Genomic DNA, 23,836 nt, shown 5'->3' with positions numbered 1-23,836 from the left:
TACTGTGATATAGTGAAAGTGATGATAATGCCCTTTTAGTCTAAGAGCTGTTTGAAAAGACTGCCTGACAGTTCAGCCTGTTTTGGCCTGAATGGTTACGCCACGGTTAATTAGTTAATAGACCAAAAAGCGTTCCAAGCCTCTCTGGTAATATAAGCTAGTGTTCAGTTGTCCCCTCCCCACTCAGACATCTCCCAGACAGTCCTAGCAAAATTATTGCTTGAGAAATGATAATATATTGAGGAAAAAACGGCTGTATTGCACCTTTTAACATGGCGTTTAAGTATACTGTAGAAGTGTAATGCTTTTGGCGAGGCAAACCATCTCCCTGCTTTTACTTATCCTATAGAATAAGAAAGGAACTGTTGGCAGGAGTGGTGATGGTGAGTGCTTTGACAGATGGATCTGGCCACTTACGCTGCGTCCCTAATGGCACCCTTTAAAAAAAGTGCACTATGACTGGAATAGGGTGCTATTTGGGATGCTGCCATAGGCAGATGAAGCAGCTGTTCCAAGTGCTTCAAGGGCTGGTGTTAAAGTGCCAGTTTCTCGCATCTGTTTTCCCCTCTCCCTTTCTGTCCTCATCACCAGGTTGCCTGATGGTTTCACTCAGCTCAGAGGGCTCGCCCACCTGGCACTTAACGACGTGTCATTGCAGACACTGCCCAACGACATAGGAAAGTAAGTACACACACACGCGCACCAACAAAATACGCAGACCAACCACCTTGCTTGCATGGGTGTTTGTAACCAACTCCGACACAGGTTTCCTTCTTACTCTAAACATTCAGCCTCCTCGTTCTGTAAAATGACAGACCTTGGTAAAGGCGTAATTACATGACACAATGGGTTCTCAGACAGACTGACTGCGTGACCGGTTGGACGAGACCACTCACCATGCAAAGTTAACCAGGGCCTTCAGACTTAACTCTTCCTCCTCTTCTCTCGTCCTCTCTTCCCTTTCCTGCAGCCTGGCCAACCTGGTGACGCTGGAGCTCAGGGAGAACCTGCTCAAGTCCCTGCCCACGTAAGTGTCCTCTTCAGCCTGGCATAGTCCCAGCCACCCTCCATGCTAGGGAAGGTGGTTATTTCCTAGAAAGGAGACCTTGATGATATGACTGGTGATTTGAAGCACAAAGTCCTCTCTAGTATATCTGTTCACTAGCAACCAACATTATTTGCTCTCTTCACTATGGATACAGTTGTTGTGAGAGGGACAGACTGTAAATGTGTGATTTGCTGAATGACCTGCTTGTCATGTTTGTGACTGTGTGGGAATGTGTCAATGATTGGGCGTGATGGTTTAGTCTGACAATCAGTTAGTCTATCTGGTCCAGACTGTAACAGTCCAGAAGTCGCCTTCAAATACATTGTTGATGTATTTATATATAGATTATAAATACAGTGTGCTTTTGGAAAGTATTCAGACCCCCTTTGGGGCGGCAGTGGTTAGAGTGTTGGACTAGTAAACGAAAGGTTGCTGGATCGAATCCCCGAGCTGACAAGGTAAAAATCTGTCGTTCTGCTCCTGAACAAGGCAGTTAACCCACTGTTCCCCAGTAGGCTGTCATTGTAAATAAGAATTTGTTCTTAACTGACATGCCTAGTTAAATAAGGGTTAATTGTAAAATAAAAATGACTCAGTACTTTGTTGAAACACCTTTGACAGCAATTACAGCCTCAAGCTTGGCACATCTGTATTTGTGGAGTTTCCCCGATTTTTCTCTGCAGATCCTCTCAAGCTCTGTCAGGATGGATGGGGAGCTTTGCTGCACAGCTATTTTCAGGTCTCTCCAGATATGTTCAATCGGGTTCAAGTCCGGGCTCTGGCTGGGCCACTCAAGGACATTCAGAGACTTGTCTCGAAGCCACTCCTGAGTTGTCTTGGATGTGTGCTTAGGATCGTTGTCCTGGTGGAAGGTGAACCTTCACCCCAGTCTGAAAACCTTCTCCAGAGCACTCGGGACTTCATCAAGGATCTCTCTGTACTTTGCTTTGTTCATCTTTCCCTCAATCCTCAGTCTCCCAGTCCCTACCGCTGTGTAATTCCTTCGACCTCATGGCTGAGTTTTTGCTGTGACATGCACTTTCAACTGTGGGACCTTATAGACAGGCGTGTGCCTTTCCAAATCATGTCCAATCAATTGAATTTACCACAGATGGACTCCAAGTTGTAAAAACATCTCAAGGATGATCAATGGAAACAGGATGCACCTGAGCTCAATTTTGAGTCTCATAGCAAAGTGTCTGAATACTTATGGAAATCAGGTTTTTCTGTTAATTAAAAAAAAATTCTAAACCTGTTTTCGCTCCGGCATTATGCAGTATTGTGTGTTGGTTGATTATGAAAAAATGTAATACATTTTAGAATACGGCTGTAACGTAACAGAATGTGGAAAAAGGGGTGTGAGTACTTTCCAAAGGCACTGTATATTCACAACGCTGAGTGAGTTTCAACGAGATGTGTCGTCTGAGTGTGCAGTAGTCCCCATTACATCAGTGTTTTCTATGATTTATGTGTTTCTCTCGCTTATCCAGGTCACTCTCTTTCCTGGTGAAACTGGAGCATCTGGACCTGGGCAGCAATGAACTGGATGTGTTGGTAAGCTCCAAATAGCACTCTTTTCCCTATATTGTGCACTACTTTTGACCAGAGCCCTGGTACAAAGTGGTTAAGTACATAGGGAATAGGGTGCCATTTTCAACGGAGACGCTATGTAAAGGATGTGTGATATACAGCATGACAATAACTCACATTCTCAATATACATGGGGGCCATAGAAATATACGCACCCTTGACCCTGGTTTATGCTGTGCCACAAAAACACACCCTGCATACAAGCTAGTTAGATATACAGCTCACAGGACATGTCACACAGGATCGTACGCCCTGGATGTCCAGCAGGGTTGGGGTACAGATTTTTATAAACCCAGAGACCCAACATTCCCGGGAACGCATGTGAAGTAGACTTTGCACACCAGACCGGGGTTTAGGGTTTGAGAAGTCAATGAGAAAAGTACAAAATGATTCCTTAGTTGTTGTTTTTTTTCTAAAGGCACAACATTCAAACCCATGTTTTAAGTAGGTGAACATGTTATTACTACAAACTTGTAAAAGTGTCACACTGACACTTTTACATTTTTGTCAATAACAACTTTATCAAAAGAGTGCTTTTTAATTTGACGGCATGTACATGTGGAGTTTAGAGAGCGAGATGACCGTTCGACCCGATTACGTGTTTCTGCGGATGAGCTGTGATATCGCCTACAACCGCGATCAGGGATTTCTATTGGACAACCGTTTCTACTTATCTTCGTATTGAACCATCTTTGGTTGGTCAATTTGAATTGAAGGTGGTCATTTCAAGAAGTGATTTGATTTTAAAATCCAGAAAAACTTGACATAGCTTCTCCTTTTCTATTTATTGAGAAGAGAATTGAATATAGATGTACATTATTCATTTATGGGAATTAAAGTTTACTTCCTGAATTGAATGCCTTCAATTTGAGTTGACCCCAACCCTGATGTCCAGTACGTGCAGGCGTACGCGAACACACACACACACACACACACACACACACACACACACACACACACACACACACACACACACACACACACACACACACACACACACACACACACACACACACACACACACACACACACACACACACACACACACACACACACACACACACACACACACACACTACCCAAACAACCTTCTTACATTTCCTCACCACAAGCACCCATCTAGCCCACAAACAAACACAATGGCTTGGAACTGGTCTGTTGGACATTAGGGCCCCTGTATGCTATGAATGCATCCCACGTTGCACCCTATTCCCTATATTGTGCATTACTATGGTCCCTGGCCAAAAGTAGTGTACTATGTAGGGAAAAGGGATGGGGCCCTGGTCAAATGTCGTGCGCTCCGTAGGTAATATGTTGAGTCCAGCTTCTTTTAGCATGGGAACACCTGCCTGGCTAGTCATCTCAATGTACAGGGTAAATAATGCCTGTTGAGCCGACGGGCGGAGGCTGAGCAAACAACCTGACGTCATGCTGCCGCCTGAAAGCCTGGCTGCCTGCCTGTCATACTGCACATTGCTCATCCCTCCCAGGCATGCTAGTCTTTTAATGTAATGCGTCACTCAAATACAATCTGGGGTCATTTTACAGGAATTGTTTTCTGGGATTGATTCCCAATGGCTTTTTTTGGAGCCCAAATTAATTGCGCCTCTTCTATAAAAAAAATGAATTGGTGCAGGACACAGGCTAGGGCAAGCATCTTGTTTTGGATAAAAACATGCTCCCCCCCTGTGTGGTTTGTGGGCATAGCGAACAGGCACAGTGTGTGGTTGTGTATATGATTGATTGTCTTGTCAGGTGAATCTTGCCCCTTCCCACAGCCATTTGGGGACTCCACCAGGGCGGTGGTATTTGGGGCGTGTGATGTGTGTTTATGTAGCCGCCCCCTCTCCCCTTCCCAAATGATGCATATTTAAGTACAGTGGAGGATGCATGTTTGTTCCCACTCGCTCTAGAAGCAGAGCAAAGGCAACTTTGGGTCCTCTGTTTACCTTTCTTTTCTCTTTTTCCCCTCCCTCTGTCTCTATCTTTAACAGCCGGACACACTTGGTGCTCTCCCTAACCTACGGGAGCTGTGGTTGGACCGCAACCAGCTCTCCTCTTTGCCACTAGTGAGTACGGTCCTGGCTTGGCATCCATGCCCTTATTCGCTTAGAACCAGAACATTGCTCAGTATGATGTAGGGATATTTGGAAGTAGCCACGAGATGGTTTTTCGTTACTGTTGAAACAATTTATTTGGTGTTTTATTTGTATAAATGTGAATATATACGTTTTGAAGTAAATACCTGCAGTCAACTTGTGCAATACGTTAGGAGATAAAGAAGGTCGTGTCATTCATTTTCCCCGAAGTTCCCAGTCATGTGATTTTTGTTTACAAGCACACAAATAAGAGACCAGAGCCTTGTGAGTCACTCACTGCTGTGCAGCACGCGCCAGGGGATCTAGTTACAGTATGGAACTCACAATTAAGTGTTTGCCAGCTAGATACTGTATCCAGATAATGTATCTTATACCTATTAAGTAAACTGTGCTAAATGCTCTGCAGTTAAGCATTTGGTATGCTATTTTAGTAGCTAGTAAGCTTACTAGCTCAGTGGTTAGCTTCTTCCAAAATCAAGCTTTGTTTGGAAACAGCCGAGTCCCCTCCAGGATCAAGAGTCTTGCTGTCTAGCGTTGGTTTTGTGCATGCAGCAAACTGTTATTAGTATTGAGTTACTTGTATAACTTTATAAGCCGGGACATCTGTCCTGTAAATACTTTAGGTCAGAGACTGTATAAAATGTTTGCAATGTGCTTGTGAGCATTTAGTTTGCATTCTCTAAAGGATTGTACATGTACTTGTTGGCAGTGGGGTTTGAAAATAGCGCCCCTTGTGTCCAGTTATGATTATCTCGGTATGGCACAAGGTCGGTATGGTAATCTGGGTACTGCCGAAGCCTAGTATGAAACCTACCACATACATTTCAGTGGGAGTATTCACACTAAAAACGACATTGCTTTGTGTGTGTGTGTGTGTGTGTGTGTGTGTGTGTGTGTGTGTGTGTGTGTGTGTGTGTGTGTGTGTGTGTGTGTGTGTGTCTGTGTGTCTGTGTCTGTGTCTGTGTGTCTGTGTGTCTGTGTGTGTGTGTGTGTCTGTCTGTAGGAGCTGGGGAACCTGCAGAGACTTGTGTGTCTAGACGTGTCAGAGAACCGACTGGAGGAGTTGCCCTCAGAGCTCAGCGGCCTGCTGGCCCTCACTGACCTGCTGCTCTCACACAACCTCCTGGAGGTGGTCCCCGACAGCATAGGTGAGGGAGAGATGGGAGAGAGCGGGGGAAGGAGGTAGATGGGGAGAGAGAGGGAGGAAAGGTTGCCTGGTGGCATTCGCCTGAACTGATTTACACAGTAGCTTCATTGTCAGACTAAACTGAGTTTTTCAAAGTACTTTGTCAAGGTGTGTGCTTTTTACCAACTACTGTTGAATTAGACCCATGGACATTGGGCATTTTCATTGATTGGATGTAATAGAAGGTAATGCACTGAAAACCATACTGCCCCCTACTGGGGAAATGATGCATATAAACTGACTCAAAGGCTTGTGACGGTAATTGACCTGGGTCGTGTTCATTAGGCTCTCTGAAGCAGCTGTCCATCCTGAAAGTGGACCAGAACCGACTGACCCACCTGAGTGACTCCATAGGAGAGTGTGAGAACCTGACGGAACTCGTACTGACCGAGAACCTATTACAGGTACATTTTAGAACCACAGTTCGCTGGCTCACAAATGAACAATATGTGCCTTGTCCCGAGACTCCCGGCCTTGTCCTTTCAACATCTCCCTTGAGATGCATAGCTTTAAACATCCATTCAATTTGACATGTTTTATTGTTGCGTGTTTTTATTCAATAGACTCTGCCTCGCTCGCTGGGAAAGTTGAAGAAGCTGACAAACTTGAATGTGGACCGCAACCGGCTGGGCGACGTGCCTGATGAGCTGGGTGGTTGCGCCAGCCTCAATGTGCTCTCCCTCAGAGACAATCGCGTGGCCAAATTGCCCGCTGAGCTGGCTGACGCCACTGAGCTTCATGTTCTGGATGTGGCAGGGAACAGGTAACCCTTCTACACCCCATATAGGTCCTGTAAATCACTGGTGTTGGTAGACTTCTCTCCTGTAATAACATATCTAGTGACTCCACTTCTGAAGAATTCCGAGCTTCTCTTAACCCTTTATCAAGTCTTGTAGTCTAATAATGATATAATAATACAAATATTAATAATGACATTTTTTTTCCCTCAAAGTGACTTAAAGTAGTGCATGCATATATTTTTATATGGGTGGCCCCAGCAGGAATGGAACCCACAATCCTTACGCTGCAAACGCAATGTTTTTCCAACTGAGCAACACCGGACTATTCTTCAGAATAAAACGTTCCATATGATTTGTCCATGTTGTGTGGTGTCCCCAGGTTACAGAACCTGCCGTTTGCCCTGGCCAACCTCAACCTGAAGGCCATGTGGCTGGCAGAGAACCAGTCCCAGCCCATGCTCAAGTTCCAGACGGAGGATGACGAGAGCACCGGGGAGAAGGTGCTCACCTGCTACCTGTTGCCCCAGCAGCCCTCCCCCAGCCTGGGTGAGTTAGCCCTACACCTACCTCCTGGTGGACATCATCATCTTCCTCCTCCTCTCTCACATCTCTATCACGCTCTGTTCTCCATCTCAACTTTTTCCTGGGCTATTCACTATTTACCAACTGAACCGAAGTCCTCCTTCAAAGCTTATCCTCTTCCCTTTCCTTCCTCTAACATAGGAGCTACACTGAGGTGTTGCAAAATCAGTCTGTTTTTTTATTTTTTTTACCCGTGACGCTGGAAACCTTTGGCCAGCGCGAGCAGGTCGCAAGCTACCTTATCAAGTGTGAGCTGCGTATCGAATTCTTGAAAATAGAACCCCAGTGCAATTTTGCACCGAGCAGCACATTCCTCTCCCAGAGTCCTTCTTGCTCTCCCGTCACTCTCAACCCAAATGTTCTTTAAAAAAAATGTATTTCACCTTTATTTAACCAGGTAGGCTAGTTGAGAACAAGTTCTCATTTGCAAATGCGACTTGGCCAAGATAAAGCGTAGAGCAGTGTGAACAGACAACACAGAGTTACACAGAGTAAACAATTAACAAGTCGATAACACAGTAGAAAAAAAAGTCTATATACATTGTGTGCAAAAGGCATGAGGAGGTAGGCGAATAATTACAATTTTGCAGATTAACACTGGAGTGATTAATGATCAGATGGTCATGTACAGGTTGAGATATTGGTGTGCAAAAGAGCAGAAAAGTTAATAAATATATTTACATTTAAGTCATTTAGCAGACGCTCTTATCCAGAGCGACTTACAAATTGGTGCATTCACCGTATGACATCCAGTGGAACAGTCACTTTACAATAGTGCATCTAAATCTTAAAGGGGGGAAGGGGGGTGAGAGGGAATACTTATCCTATCCTAGGTATTCCTTAAAGAGGTGGGGTTTCAGGTGTCTCCGGAAGGTGGTGATATAAACAGTATAGGGATGAGGTAGGTAAAATTGGGTGGGCTATTTACCGATAGACTATGTACAGCTGCAGAGATTGGTTAGCTGCTCAGATAGCAGATGTTTGAAGTTGGTGAGGGAGATAAAAGTCTCCAACTTCAGAGATTTTTGCAATTCGTTCCAGTCACAGGCAGCAGAGAACTGGAACGAAAGGCGGCCAAATGAGGTGTTGGCTTTAGGGATGATCAGTGAGATACACCTGCTGGAGCGCGTGCTACAGGTGGGTGTTGCCATCGTGACCAGTGAACTGAGATAAGGCGGAGCTTTACCTGGCATGGACTTGTAGATGACCTGGAGCCAGTGGGTCTGGCGACGAATATGTAGCGAGGGCCAGCCGACGAGAGCATACAGGTCGCACTGGTGGGTGGTATAAGGTGCTTTAGTAACAAAACGGATGGCACTGTGATAAACTGCATCCAGTTTGCTGAGTAGAGTATTGGAAGCTATTTTGTAGATGACATCGCCGAAGTCGAGGATCAGTAGGATAGTCAGTTTTACTAGGGTAAGTTTGGCGGCGTGAGTGAAGGAGGCTTTGTTGCGGAATAGAAAGCCGACTCTAGATTTGATTTTAGATTGAAGATGTTTGATATGAGTCTGGAAGGAGATTTTACAGTCTAGCCAGACACCTAGGTACTTATAGATGTCCGCACATTCTAAGTCGGAACCATTCAGGGTGGTGATGCTAGTCGGGCGTGCGGGTGCAGGCAGCGAACGGTTGAAAAGCATGCATTTGGTTTTACTAGCATTTAAGAGCAGTTGGAGGCCCCAAATCCCATGTACCACAACAATGACCGTTTCAATCCAGGAAAAGAGATTATCCTGTAAACTGTTTTTGTAACCCAGGTCCCTCTCTTCATCCTGTCTCCCTACAGAGAACCTGCTGCAGAACAGTGTGGACGACAGCTGGATAGACGGCAACCTGAACCGGGTGTCTGTTATCCAGTTCCAGGAGGAGACCACCAAGCAGGATGAGGACGATGAGGCGGCTGCAGAGCGCAGGGTAAGACTACTAATACACTTGTAAATGCAGCAAAAAAATGAAACGTCCTCTCACTGTCAACTGCGTTTATTTTCAGAAAACTTAACATGTGCAAATATTTGTATGAACATAAGATTCAACAACTGAGACATACACTGAACAGGTTCCACAGACATGTGACCATCAGAAATAGAAAAATGTGTCCCTGAACAAAGGGGGGGGGGAGTCAAAATCAAAAAGTAACAGTCAGTATCTGGTGTGGCCACCAGCTGCATTAAGTACTGCACCAGATTTGTCAGTTCTTGCTGTGAGATGTTACCCCACTCTTCCACCAAGGCACTTGCAAGTTCCCGGACATTTCTGGGGGGGGAATGGCCCCAGCCCTCACCCTCAGATCCAACAGGTCCCTGACGTACTCAATGGGATTGAGATCCGGGCCCATCGCAGAACACTGACATTCCTACCTTGCAGGAAATCACGCACAGAACGAGCAGTATGGCTGGTGGCATTGTCATGCTGGAGTGTCATGTCAGGATGAGCCTGCAGGAAGGGTCCACATGAGGGAGGAGGATGTCTTCCCTGTAACGCACAGCGTTGACATTGCCTGCAATGGCAACAAGCTCAGTCCGATGATGCTGTGACACACCACCCCAGACCATGATGGACCCTCCACCTCCAAATCGATTACGCTCCAGAGTACAGGCCTCAGTGTAACGCTCATTCCTTCGATGATAAACACGAATCCGACTATCACCCCTGGTGAGACAAATCCGCGACTCATCAGGGAAGAGCACTTTTTGCCAGTCCTATCTGGTCCAGCGACGGTGGGTTTGTGCACATAGGTGACGTTGTTGCTGGTGATGTCTGGTAAGGACCTGCCTTACAACAGGCCTACAAACCTTCAGTCCAGCCTCTCTCAGCCTATTGCGGACAGTCTGAGCACTGATGGAGGGATTGTGCATTCCTGGTGTTGCTTGGGCAGTTGTTGCCATCCTGTAATTGTCCCGCAGGTGTGATGTTCGGATGTACCAATCCTGTGCAGATGTTGTCACACGTGGTATGCCACTGCGAGCACAATCAACTGTCCATCCTGTCTCCCTGTAGCACTGTCTTAGGCGTCTCACTGTACGGACATTGCAATTTATTTCCCTGACCACATCTACAGTCCTCATGCCACTCATCACTAACTCAAAAAAGTTCTGGGACACTGTAAAGTCCATGGAGAATAAGAACACCTCCTCCCAGCTGCCCACTGCACTGAAGATAGGAAACACTGTCACCACTGATAAATCCACCATAATTGAGAATTTCAATAAGCATTTTTCTACGGCTGGCCATGCTTTCCACCTGGCTACTCCTACCCCGGTCAAAAGCACTACACCCCACACAGCAACTCGCCCAAGCCTTCCCCATTTCTCCTTCTCCCAAATCCGTTCAGCTGATGTTCTGAAAGAGCTGCAAAATCTGGACCCCCTACAAATCAGCCGGGTTAGACAATATGGACCCTTTCTTTCTAAAATTATCTGCCAAAATAGTTGCCACCCCTATTACTAGCCTGTTCAACCTCTTTTTTGTGTCGTCTGAGATTCACAAAGATTGGAAAGCAGCTGCGATCATCCCCCTCTTCAAAGGGGGGGACACTCTTGACCCAAACTGCTACAGACCTATATCTATCCTACCCTGCCTTTCTAAGGTCTTCGAAAGCCAAGTCAACAAACAGATTACCGACCATTTCGAATCTCACCATACCTTCTCTGCTATGCAATCTGGTTTCAGAGCTGGTCATGGGTGCACCTCAGCCACGCTCAAGGTCCTAAACTATATCTTAACCGCCATCGATAAGAAGCATTACTATGCAGCCGTATTCATTGATCTGGCCAAGGCTTTCGACTCTGTCAAACACCACATCCTCATCGGCAGACTTGATAGCCTTGGTTTCTCAAATGATTGCCTCGCCTGGCTCACCAACTACTTCTCTGATAGCGTTCAGTGTGTCAAATCGGAGGGTCTGCTGTCCGGACCTCTGGTAGTCTCTATGGGGGTGCCACAGGGTTCAATTCTTGGACCGACTCTCTTCTCTGTATACATCAATGATGTCGCTCTTGCTGCTGGTGAGTCTCTGATCCACCTCTACGCAGACGACACCATTCTGTATACTTCTGGCCCTTCTTTGGACAATGTGTTAACAACCCTCCACGCAGACGACACCATTCTGTATACTTCTGGCCCTTCTTTGGACAATGTGTTAACAACCCTCCAGGCAAGCTTCAATGCCACACAACTCTCCTTCCGTGGCCTCCAATTGCTCTTAAATACAAGTAAAACTAAATGCATGCAACAAAGCATCCTTCACTCATGCTGCCAAACATACCCTTGTAAAACTGACCATCCTACCAATCCTCGACTTCGGCGATATCATTTACAAAATAGCCTCCAATACCCTACTCAACAAATTGGATGCAATCTATCACAGTGCAATCCATTTTGTCACCAAAGCCCCATATGCTACCCACCATTGCGACCTGTACGCTCTCGTTGGCTGGCCCTCGCTTCATACTCGTCGCCAAACCCACTGCCTCCATGTCATCTACAAGACCCTGCTAGGTAAAGTCCCACCTTATCTCAGCTCGCTGGTTACCATAGCATCTCCCACCTGTAGCACACGCTCCAGCAGGTCTCTAGGCTCTCTAGTCACCCCCAAAACCAATTATTTCTTTGGCCGCCCCTCCTTCCAGTTCTCTGCTGCCAATGACTGGAACAAACTACAAAAATCTCTTAAATTGGAAACACTTTTCTCCCTCACTAGCTTTAAGCACTGTCAGAGCAGCTCAAAGATTACTGCACCTGTACATAGCCTACCTATAATTTAGCCCAAACAACTACCTCTTTCCCTACTGTATTTAATTAATTAATTAATTAATTTAGCTCCTTTCCACCCCATTATTTTTATTTCTAATTTGCACATTCTTCCACTGCAAATCTACCATTCCAGTGTTTTACTTGCTATATTGTATTTACTTTGCCACCATGGCCTTTTTTTGTGTGTTTTTTTTGCCTTTACCTCCCTTCTCACCTCATTTGCTCATATCGTATATAGACTTGTTTATACTGTATTATTGACTGTATGTTTGTTTTACTCCATGTGTAACTGTGTCGTTGTTTGTGTCGAACTGCTTTGCTTTATCTTGGCCAGGTCGCAATTGTAAATGAGAACTTGTTCTCAACTTGCCTACCTGGTTAAATAAAGGTGGGGGAAAAAAAGGCCTCTTTGCAGCACACCTAAGGCACGTTCATGCAGATGAGCAGGGTCCCTGGGCATGTTTCTTTTGGTGTTTTTCAGTAGAAAGGCCTCTTTAGTGTCCTACGTATTCATAACTGTGACCTTAATTGCCTACCGTCTGTAAGCTGTTAGTGTCAACCGTTCCACAGGTGCATGTTCATTAATTGTTTATGGTTCATTGAACAAGCATGGTGAACAGTGTTTAAACCCTTTACTATGAAGATATTTGGATCTTTGAAAGACAGGTTCCCGAAAAAGGGACGTTTCTTTTTTTCTGAGTATACAATACATCAACAGTGCTTTATGAGGAGCTTCGTTCATGTGACTCGTGCACTGCACCAACCAATATGTTTTAAAATGAAGCTCTCTATGGTTGGTTCATAACTTAGCTTCCTTTCATTGTCCTTTCTTTCCTTTCCATTCTGACAGGGCATGACAGGGTAAAGTAGTATAATTGAGAGATATCCAGTCAGAATATCAATAGCAGACTCCATTCCAGTCATAGTTTTGGCATCTCAGTCTTTGAGTTTCCTTGAATCAGTTTGTTGTTCTTTTCTTGTGTCTAATTTACAGTTTGCAAAATACTTTTTGAGGCGGTCTCCTCCTTGTGTGCCTGTAGATGAACTGTCTGTCTGGGGAATTGACAGATTCTCAACCCGCGTGTGTCTGTTCAGGGTCTCCAGCGCCGGGCGACGCCCCACCCCAGTGAGCTGAAGGTCATGAAGAAGGTGATTGAGGAGAAGAGGAACGAGGCCTACATATCCTGTCCTGATGGAGAGCCAGAGTCTCCTGGTACTGAGGTACAACACACCACTGTATATCCTACATGCCACCATACTTGAGATCTGTGAGTGAAGCTTTTTAACATTTTAAATGCATACATTCTGTAAAAACCATCATTGCTGTGGGTGTGGTCCATACAGATCATAGGTAAAGGTGTACTGTTGAAACAGAATCTAAATGTGTACCTGTTGGCCACTTATCCAGCACGTTGTTCTAAGGATTCTGACGTGTGATTGGTGGTTGCAGGAGAAACGACTGAGCAATCTGTCCAATCAGAGCCACGACTCTGCAGCGTCCAACAGCACAGCCTCTGCCAACTCTCACGAGGAGAGACGGTGCGTGATTACCACAGCGAGGGAGAGCCTAGTGGGTGGGCGTGGTGAACAGGAGGAGGAGGAGCTAGACGAGATGGAGGTGGAGTATGTGGAGGTGAATTTCACTACTACGATGGTCTCTGTTTCAATCACCTCTCCTAATACGGGTGCTGTAATTTTAAGACCTGGCGTTTCGTGGCTAGGAAAATTCTGTACCTTAGTTCTACACTTTTTCCTGGTTGGGTAAACTAAATAACCATGACCAGTGAGACAGATCCTTGTCTTCAATACGATCGGTTCCCCTCTGCTCTTTCTTTCTCTCCCATCACTCACACCATCCTTTCCCTTCTTCCGCCAGCCCACGGTGCACTTTGCAGAGGAGCCCATATATCAGGGTGGGAATGAGGACGGTGAGGACGAGGAGGATGGGGACGGGGTCTCATGCAGCGACCTAGAGGAACAGAGGCCCCAGTTCCCTACGGAGAAGCAGCGTCTGATCAGGAAGGACACGCCGCACTACAAGAAGCACTTCAAGATCACCAAGCTGCCAAAACCCGAGGCGGTGGCCGCGTTACTGCAGGGCTTCAGCCCCGACGCACACCTGATCCAACACCCCACCTCGCACCACCCTGACCCCGAGAAGGAGGAAGAGGAAGAGGAGGAGTGTATGGTTACTCCACAGCGCCACAACAGAATAAAAGAGCCAAAGCAGGAAGAGAGGAGTCTGCTTCATGTCAACTCTTCCCTGCAGCCGGTCAAGGTAAACTGGGCTCGGGGGGGGGTCAGGGGACGGTGTGTAGGAAACACAATTACTATACAGGCTACATAGTTCATAGTGAGTAGGGCTGTAGTACAAAACTAAAATGTACACCAGATCTGCCAACCTGCACAAATTCTGCATACTGTGCACGCAATTCTATGCGCGCGATTGTATTTTCCAAATTGTGTGTGTTAATCAATCACATTAGGCGTCATTACGGTGAAGGTATGTAGTCACGGTAGTTCAGTGCACGTCGCTGTGTTGATGGAAACAAACATGGCAGAGCGAACTCTTCCGCTAAAACCGTCCTTCACAGAAAGCTATGTTGGACTTAAAGGTTAAAAGACCTTTGTTCATGAATCAGTTGTTGATTGATCCTCTTGATATAGCTGTGTGTCACCAGCAGACTGCTGAGATAATAGTCAGGTCACCAACGACAACCAGGCATGTTGCTGAATGGTCTAGTAGTCAGACCTAACTGGATGGATGAGGTCAGGGATGGAGATCTGGAACAAGCTCTTGTAGGCCTAGTTTCATATTCCATGTAGCCTACAGTAAGCTAGACTACTATTTTGCATGATTGAGTAATTCTGAATTTTCTTCCCAAACAAAATGAAGAAGCCCATTTTACATTTTCACTAGACTATTCACACAAAGACACCTGTTAATTACAATAATCATTACCCCTAAATTATGCAAGTGGTCATTGAGACCATTTCAATTTTATTTAGGATCAAAGACGAGACTTTGTATTGGTTACATTGTTTGATCATTTAAGACTAGGGTTCAGGACATGGCAGTTACAGGTTTTTTTTATAATGCAAAAATGCTCCTACTTCCTGAGGGGGAAGTTGACTGACCCCCCTCCGGACCTCCACCCTACCCAACCTTAGTCATGCATCACCTCGTCAGAGAATCCTGGGGAGAGCCTTGATTGTACCTTCAAGCTAGCAGTTACGTGTAAGTCTATTGTGTACCGTTCATACTGAGGCAGTCTTCTGCCAACATCATTATTAGGCTAAAAAAAGGTGCATTTGTGATTTGAGCAGTTTGGGTGTTGCGAGCGCCGTTGTGAGGTCCGGGGGTCCCTCCGCCGTACTGAAGTGGTACTCATAAAAATGATTCAAGGTTGGCAGGTCTGTACACACTCACTATAATGTTATTATGTAGTTGTCGTGTTTAGAGACCCAAGTTTTTTACTCCTTCTGATAAGTTGACTACACTAACTGGGGCCACCTGGTCACGAAAAACTTGGCGCCCTAATCATGTATCCCAATTTCAAATTAGCCAGGACTACCATGGGCTCGTTTTCCTTTAGTGTTTTTTGCCCTAATGAAGCTGACAGACAGTTGAATAAAGCTTTTGCACACCAGTTCTATTCATCCTGACATGTCAGTGGCCTGTTCGCCTCGATGCACACCCAAGACACACAGATGCGTAGAAGCCCCCAGTCTTGTCACCCTGCAACCTGCATTCTGTCCGGACTGCTGGCACTGGATTGGATTGAGAAGGAGATTACATTGCATGTCATGTTGCCTTGCATAGGAAAAACGATTTGTTTACAGGAATGTTTGCCGGGAGTCTTATAGTTTGCACTCGGGTGCATTTACGTTGCTGTCTCTGTCCCACACAAGCAGGATACTCTCAGACATTCACAGGACAAGACATATAATAACTAACAAGAGTGGACTTTCTCATTAACAACATTTGATAAATGTTTGTAAATGTCATCAAACAGACTGACAGTTTACAAATGGACAACCAGCACAAACCAAATCCAGTGTGAGTTGTTTAAATGCTTAAAACGTGGACACATTTCACCCCTTTAGTCCTATTTGTGTACCAAATGGCACCCTATTCCATTTATAGTGCACTCCCTTTGACCAAAGCCCAATGGGTCTTGGTCAAAAGTCATACACTACAAAGGAAATAGGGTGCCATTTTGGATGTACTCATGTGTTTACCCACACACTTCCCAGTCAACTCAGAGTGGAGCTCCCTCTTGTGGCTGCTCTGAGCTCTCGCATCAAGTTTGCCGGCTCTCTTGGCCCAGTTGTCAATAATGCCAGTGATAAAATCTTTTAGTACAAAGTGATTGTCTATCAAATGACGAATCCCCACCCCATCAGCTGTGCACCAGACGCCCCCTGCTGGCCCCCTGCCATGAAGTCCCCTGCATCATGCCTCTGTCTGCCCACCTCAGTACTATGCTTCTCACCATATCATTTGCTGTTTCCTGTTCTGTTTTTAATTGGTTAATGACTTCTCCCTGACCTGCCTTCCTATATTTGTGTAAAAGTGTACACCAGGGCTCCTGAAATGTATGATTCTAAGGCAATTTTTTTCAAATGGATTATTAATCGTAATCACCACTAGAGCTGCTACCTAATATGCAGAGAATGATTGCTGTGTGTGTGTGTGTGTGTGTGTGTGTGTGTGTGTGTGTGTGTGTGTGTGTGTGTGTGTGTGTGTGTGTGTGTGTGTGTGTGTGTGTGTGTGTGTGTGTGTGTGTGTGTGTGTGTGTGTGATATAGTGTATGTGCGAGTCTATGCCTGTTAATCTGCAGACCATCCGGAATTTGTCTTGGCAGAGGTGGAAATGTTGAGACCCATACAAACTGATTTCATTCATGAAGTATTGTTGGAGTGCGGTATGCACCTACATAACAACCTATTTTCGAACAATTCTGCAGCAGATTTCAATCTTAAAAGATAACAACGCATCAATGGCTTAGAGCAATTTGCATTTTACACATCTAGCCACTATTTTTATAAGGCTGTCTAGATCTGGAATTGATTTGTTATTGCTTAATGGCTGATTTTAGAATTTTTATATCATCTGTTTTTTTGGGGGGTTGTTGAATGATTGTGCAACTAAATCTGAGAAAGACTACTGCACATTAGAACGTGTATTACACAGGTCAGAGGGTTTACTGTGGTGTCTGTCTATAGGCTGGAGGGAACGTTGCTTTGGGAGCCACTGCTTTCTTTCCCCCATTTCTCTTTCTTCACACAAGCTGCCGTCCCTGTGTGCCCTGTAGCTCGCCTTATTCTGGGTCTCGAGTTTCCACCCCTGCCTGCCTCTGCCTCTGGTGGCTGGGGAGTGAGTGATGTGTGTGACTGGTGTTGCCATTGTTCAAAGGACCTCCACTGGAAATCAAATTGGCCATAATAAATGTCCTTACTTAACACACTATACAATAGTGTATATGACCTTTTGGGGTTCATCCCAGTGGCTGAATGAATGCGTGGTGTGTGTGTGTTATTTTGAAGTGTGTGCATTTTTCTTCTGTTTTTGAATGGATTTGGTTAGAAGTATGCTTGTGTGCATATGAGTTACTTTGGCCTCACTAATCCGCATGCCTCTCGCTGGTTCCTGTCCTAACAGGGGGTGTCATTTGATCAAGTCAATAATCTCCTGATTGAGCCTGCTCGAATTGAGGAGGAAGAGGTCTGTACCTACTCTCTTTCACTCCATCCATTCTCATTCTCTCTCCTTCTCCCACTCACCCATTCACCCACCCGCTGGCTCTCAGTTGGGGGTGGGGGGGGGACACAAACAATAACTCACATAAATCAATGATTAATCCAAGCCAATCGCCCAGAGAAATGCCCACCACAACTCTCCATCGGATCGCCAGTGTAGTAGAACTTGAAGGGGAGGATGCAGGAGTAACACTTTATATGGTCAAAGGGTTATAGGATTTAAGTCATATCCAGTACATTGGGAATGTTTTCAGACCTATTCACTTTTTCCACATTTTGGTGTGTTACAGCCTTATTCTAAAATATATTTAACAAAAGTAAGTCATCAATCTACACACAATACCCCGTAATGACAAAGTGAAAACAGGTTTTTATAATTGATGGTATGTATGTATGTTTGTATGTACAGTGGGGCAGAAAAGTATTTAGTCAGCCACCAATAGTGCAAGTTCTCCCACTTAAAAAGATGATGCCTGTCATTTTCATCATAGGTACAGTTCAACTACGACAGACAAAATGATTAACCTTTGACTATTGGATGTTCTTATAGGCACTTTAGTATTGCCAGTGTAACAGTATAGCTTCCGCTCCTCCCTGCGCTCGAACCAGCAACACAACCTCAACAGCCAACACATCGAAGCAGCGTTACCCATGCAGAGCAAGGGAAACAACCACCCCAAGGCTCAAGGCGAGTGAAGTTTGAAACGCTATTTGCGCGCGCTAACTAGCCAGCCATTTCACTTCGGTCACGCCAGCCTCATCTCGGGAGTTGATAGGTTTGAAGTCATAAACAGCGCAATGCTTGACGCACAACGAAGAGCTGCTGACAAAACGCACGAAAGTGCTGTTTGAATGAATGTGTACGCGCCTGCTTCTGCCTACCACCGCTCAGTCAGATACTTAGATACTTGTATGCTTGTATGCTCAGTCAGATTATATGCAACACAGGACACACTAGATAATATCTAGTAATATCAAGCATGTGTAGTTAACTAGTGATTATGATTTATTGTTTTTTATAACATAAGTTTAATGCTAGCTAGCAATTTACATTGGCTTCTACTGCATTCGCGTAACAGGCAGTCTCCTTGTGGAGTGCAACGAGAGGCAGGTGGTTATAGTGTTGGACTAGTTAACTGTAAGGTTGCAAGATTGGATCCCCCGAGCTAACAATGTGAAAATCTGTCTTTCTGCCCCTGAACGAGGCAGTTAACCTAGGCTGTCATTGAAAGAATAAGAATGTGTTCTTAACTGACTTGCCTAGTTAAATAAAGATTAAATAAAGGTGTAAAAAGAGAGAAAGAAAAAAAGAATGGGCCAAATCGGTGCCCAAAAATTCCTATATCCGATTGTTATGAAAACTTAAACGGCACTAATTAATCGCCCATTCCAATTATTCGGTCGACCTCTAATATATATATAAATAAATAAACAAAACGGATACTTTATTTACATACGTATTCAGACCCTTTGCTATGAGACTTGAAATTGAGCTCAGGGGCATCCTGTTTCCATTGATCATCCTTGAGATGTTTCTACAACTTGATTGGAGTCAATCTGTTTTAAATTCATTTGATTGTACATGATTTGGAAAGGATAGGCACACGCCTGTCTATATAAGGTCCCAAAGTTGACATTGCATGTCAGAGCAAAAAACCAAGCCATGATGAGGTAGAAGGAATTGTCTGTAGAGCTCAGAGACAGGATTGTGTTGAGGCACAGATCTAGGGAAGGGTACCAAACAAATTGTCTGCAGCATTGAAGGTTCCCAAGAACACAGCGGCCACCATCATTCTTAAATGGAACAAGTTTGGAACCACCAATTGGGGGAGAAGGGCCTTGGTCAGGAAGGTGACCAAAGACCCGATGGTCACTCTGACAGAACTCCAGAGTTCCTCTGTGGAGATGGGGGAACCTTCCAGAAGGACAACCATCTCTGCAGCACTCCACCAATCAGGCCTTTATGGTAGAGTGGTCAGACTGAAGCCACTCCTCAGTAAAAGGCACATGTCATTTTGCCAAAAGCATCACGTCTGGAGGAAACCTGGAACCATCCCTACAGTGAAGCATGGTGGTGGCAGCATCATGCTGTGGGAATGTTTTTCAGCAGCAGGGACTGGGAGACTAGTCAGGATGAGGGAAAGATGAATGGAGCTAAGTATAAAGATCCTTGATGAAAACCTGCTCCAGAGTGCTCAGGATCTCTGGGGCAAAAGTTCTCTTTCCAACAGGACAATGACCCTAAGCACACAGCCAAGACAATGCTGGAGTGGATTTGGGACAAGTCTTTGGATGTCCTTGAGAGAATAATGGGAGAAACTCCCCAAATACAGGTGTCTGAATACTTAAGTAATTGATATTTCAGTATATATTTTTTTATACATTTGCTCAAATTTCTAAAAACCTGTTTTTGCTTTGTCATTATGGTGCATTGTGTGTAGATTGAGGGGGGGAAACTATTTAATACATTTTAGAATGAGGCTGTAATGTAACAAAATGTAGAAAAATTCAAGGGGTCTGAATACTTTCCGAATATAAAACAATATGGTTATACAATTGTAATGAATAAGTTATATGTAATTGGTAAACAAGTGTTTACCCATCAATGACTCCCTTCTCCATTCTCAAGTTCTACCACGCTGTTGCTCGTCCTTCTCCCGTTCTTCATCATCCTGTTCAGGCTGTGTGGCCCTTGAGTGAGTGAATGAGGTTGCTAGTGCTGCTGTCTGTGATGGAGGAGGTCCATCTTCTTTCAGCACCATCTTTCAGGTTTTACATTTACTCAACCGGTGTGTCCAGCAGGATCTGGCACACACATTGCAACTTCTAACCCGGAGAAATGTGTTTTGTTAAAGGTATCTAAACCATCTAAAGTAGTCGAAGGATTTATTTGTGAGAACATGTATGTGTATTATCAAAAAATAAAATGCTGTTCTTTCTCATCATGGTACCAGGCCCTACATCTATCATGATATGACAAAGGAACACGCTGGCTCTTTCCAGACATTTTAGTCCAGAGAGTAAGCACTTTGCTAAACGGTTTGCACTGCTGAATAGCTCAAGAACCACAAAGCAACTTATCAAGAACTTAAAGGCCCAGTGCAGTCAAAAACATGATTTTCCTGTGTTTTAATATAGATTTCCACACTAAGGTTGGAATAATATTGTGAAAATTACCACCTGAAATGTCACCTTTTTTCTTGTGGGAAGAAGTTTTAGTCTGCCTGGTGACATCACCAGGTAGTAAATTAGTTAATAGACCAGGGGTTTCCAAACTTCTTTTGGCCAGCGATCCCTATTTTGAAAACCAAATGTTTTCGGGACTCTACCACGTAAAACAAAGTTCTGAAATAAACAGTCAGTGTTTACTATTTTAATTTGGGCTATGACAGTTGCACCAACAGAACATACACCATAATCTGTGAGGTGTACCACTAGTTGAGCTCTCCAGGAACATAGTTATGCCTAACATTTTTAGAAGCATTAGACCAGAACCGTGATGCTGTTTGACGTCTAAGTTTGAACATTAGTCAAAAGTATTTTTGACAGTATTTCAATCTGAAGACGGTATGGTTTGAAGTGACTGAAATGCTTCAGAAAGTCATCAGGTAATGATGTTGTATGATATTCTATGTAGGAAAGAACATGATTGACGTTATTTCCCCACCAGTCTGATTTAGTGCCTGGTCTTGTCCACTACTTTCTAACGGCTTGTGGGCATAGTAGATGCAAACAGTACGCCAGTGATGGGGTCATAATATGTTGTAGATTAAAGCATTCAAAAGATGAAGCCACATTTGTAGGAAGAAACCCACATTGTTTATTACAGCTGCTACTGGAGGTTACTGACGTAACCCTGGTCCTATGAACCAAGCACACCTTTTCTCACGTGACCCCATTTTAAAATTAAGCTTTAAGATGACACACTAAGATATGTGAACGCCTGACACAAAACTACTGGCAGTACTGTGTAATTTATCGTGGGGAGCACTTCAACGAATTGTGGTTGAATTTAATTGACATTTTAGTCATTTTTCATTTCCACTTATCCAGACCGACTTACAATTAGTGCCTTCATCTTGAGATAGCTGAGTGAGACAACCACATATCACAGTTGACGCAAGTACATTTTACCTCAATAAAATAGTTATCAGCAAAGTCGGTGCTTGTAGGAAAATGTATACTGAACAAAAATATAAACACAGCATGCAAAAATGTCAATGATTTTACTGAGTTACATACAGTTCATATAAGGAAATCAATACATTGAAATAAATTCATTAGACCCTAATCTATGGATTTCGCATGACGGGCATGAACGTAGCCATGGTTGAGCCTGGGAAGGCATAGGCCCACCCACTTGGGAGCCAGGCCCAGCCAATCAGAATGAGCTTTTCCCCACAAAAGGGCTTTATTACAAACAGAAATACATCAGTTGTCCAAGTTGCTGGTCTCAGACAATCCCGCAGGTGAAGAAGCCAGATATGGAGGTCCTGGGCTTGGCGTGGTTACACGGTTGCGATTGTGAGTTCGGTTGGATGTATTGTTAAATGACATTGGAGGTGGCTTATGGTAGAGAAATTAACATTCAATTCTCTGCCAACAGCTCTGTTGGACATTCCTGCAGTAAGCATGCCAATTGCACTCTCCCTCAAAACTTGAGACATCTGTGGCATTGTGTTGTGACACAACTGCACATTTGAATGGCCTTTTATTGTGTACAGCACAAGGTGCACCTGTGTAATGATCATGCTGTTTAATTAACTTCTTGATATGCCACACCTGTCAGGTGGTTGAAATAAAATGCTCACCAGGGATGTAAACAAATGTTTGCACAACATTTGAGAGAAATAAGCTTGTTGCGTTTATATTTTTGTTCTGTGTGTGTGTGTGTATACATATTTATTTTTAGGGTGGATATTCTAAGATATTCTTTGGAGGGTTGGGTTTCAGATGTTTTCAGGAGATGGGCAGGGACTCTGCTGTCCTAGCGTTGTGGAAACTGGTTATCCAATTGGTCTGCCAGGGCAGAGAAGAGCTTTGACTGGGTTGAGTGGGAGCTGACCCAACGTAGGTGTGGGAGGTCCAAGAGACCAGATGTGGACCAGACTGCTCGGGTTGGGGTGTAGGGTTTGAGCATAGCCTGAAGATAGGGAGGGGCAGTTCCCTTTGCTTCGACTGGAAGACAGTGGAGGGGGTGGAGGGACGGGGTCACATGGATGAACTTGGAAGGCTGCGATGTGCTGGATCAATTGCAGTGGTTTGATGCCACAAGCAGGGAGCTCAGCCAAAATGATTGCAGTAGTCTAAATGGGAGATGATGAAGCCTGGATTTTGATTCATTTCGTACAATATTTCTATACATGTCTTCTATTTAAATGTGTATTACTTTGAAAGGATTGAATAGCGTCATTGGGTGGTAGCACATACTTAACTAATAAGATAAGATACAACCTACTGATTATTTTATGTTGTTGGCTTTGGTTATGGAGGAGTGATAGTTGGCCTTGGTGACTGGGTCTGCATTTCTGGTGAGGATGCCTATGAAATGGTTGGTACGTGCATATTGTGCATCTGCGCTGCCCGTTGTTGCATGAGCGTTCTGCAACGGTGACAACGAGTTTGCGAGAACGGAGCCTTTTGACGACGACACACTGGAATGAACCCCCCCAGAACACAGCACTCTTTCACTTCACTATTTCTTTCCTCTTCTTTCTCTCCCACTTATATTTCACCCTCATCCCCCACTTACTCCCACTCTGCACGGCTTGCGAGGACAGCATTCACACATTCAGTTCAGACCCACACACCACCTTTGATGTGACTGTTCCATGACCGAGTATTGTGTCTCACCTCAGTGTCTGAAAGTAGCCTTCATGTTTTATGTCAAAAGGATTACGTGTGTGTCGAGTCGTTTCACTGTGCGTCTTCGGGCTAATGTCAATGCCTTGTGATATGATGGGTAATTTGTTTAGTACTACCGTTAATGATATTTCTACTCCAAAATGGCCACCTTTTTTAATAAGTCACTGTAGCTACTCTCTGTATGGAGAGATGGAAGGCAAGACTCATG

General features: G+C 44.6%; 1 protein-coding gene across 14 annotated transcripts in view; it reads left to right on the top strand.

Moving 5' to 3' along the window:
• The window catches only part of LOC123991056 (protein scribble homolog), a 122,887-nt gene that overhangs the window by 58,810 nt on the left and 40,241 nt on the right, over positions 1–23,836 (top strand). For 13 of the 14 annotated variants that reach the window (XR_006830749.1, XM_046292203.1, XM_046292204.1 and 10 more), the window contains exons 4-16: positions 592–681; positions 971–1,027; positions 2,539–2,602; positions 4,633–4,707; positions 5,741–5,885; positions 6,209–6,327; positions 6,487–6,686; positions 7,043–7,209; positions 9,035–9,162; positions 13,096–13,221; positions 13,451–13,633; positions 13,877–14,278; positions 17,666–17,728. Coding sequence is in view for 13 of the 14 variants with exons in the window: in XM_046292203.1 (XP_046148159.1) it covers positions 592–681; positions 971–1,027; positions 2,539–2,602; positions 4,633–4,707; positions 5,741–5,885; positions 6,209–6,327; positions 6,487–6,686; positions 7,043–7,209; positions 9,035–9,162; positions 13,096–13,221; positions 13,451–13,633; positions 13,877–14,278; positions 17,666–17,728 (1,819 nt within the window). In the remaining variant the exon portion in view is untranslated. The remainder of the gene's footprint in view (positions 1–591; positions 682–970; positions 1,028–2,538; positions 2,603–4,632; positions 4,708–5,740; positions 5,886–6,208; positions 6,328–6,486; positions 6,687–7,042; positions 7,210–9,034; positions 9,163–13,095; positions 13,222–13,450; positions 13,634–13,876; positions 14,279–17,665; positions 17,729–23,836) is intronic. The other variant, XM_046292205.1, reaches the window with a different exon arrangement.

This window comes from Oncorhynchus gorbuscha, linkage group LG12 (genome assembly GCF_021184085.1).
Source record: "Oncorhynchus gorbuscha isolate QuinsamMale2020 ecotype Even-year linkage group LG12, OgorEven_v1.0, whole genome shotgun sequence".
NCBI lineage: Eukaryota > Metazoa > Chordata > Actinopteri > Salmoniformes > Salmonidae > Oncorhynchus > Oncorhynchus gorbuscha.
Note: the sequence above shows the minus strand (reverse complement) of the source record. Positions and strands in the feature narration are given on the sequence as shown.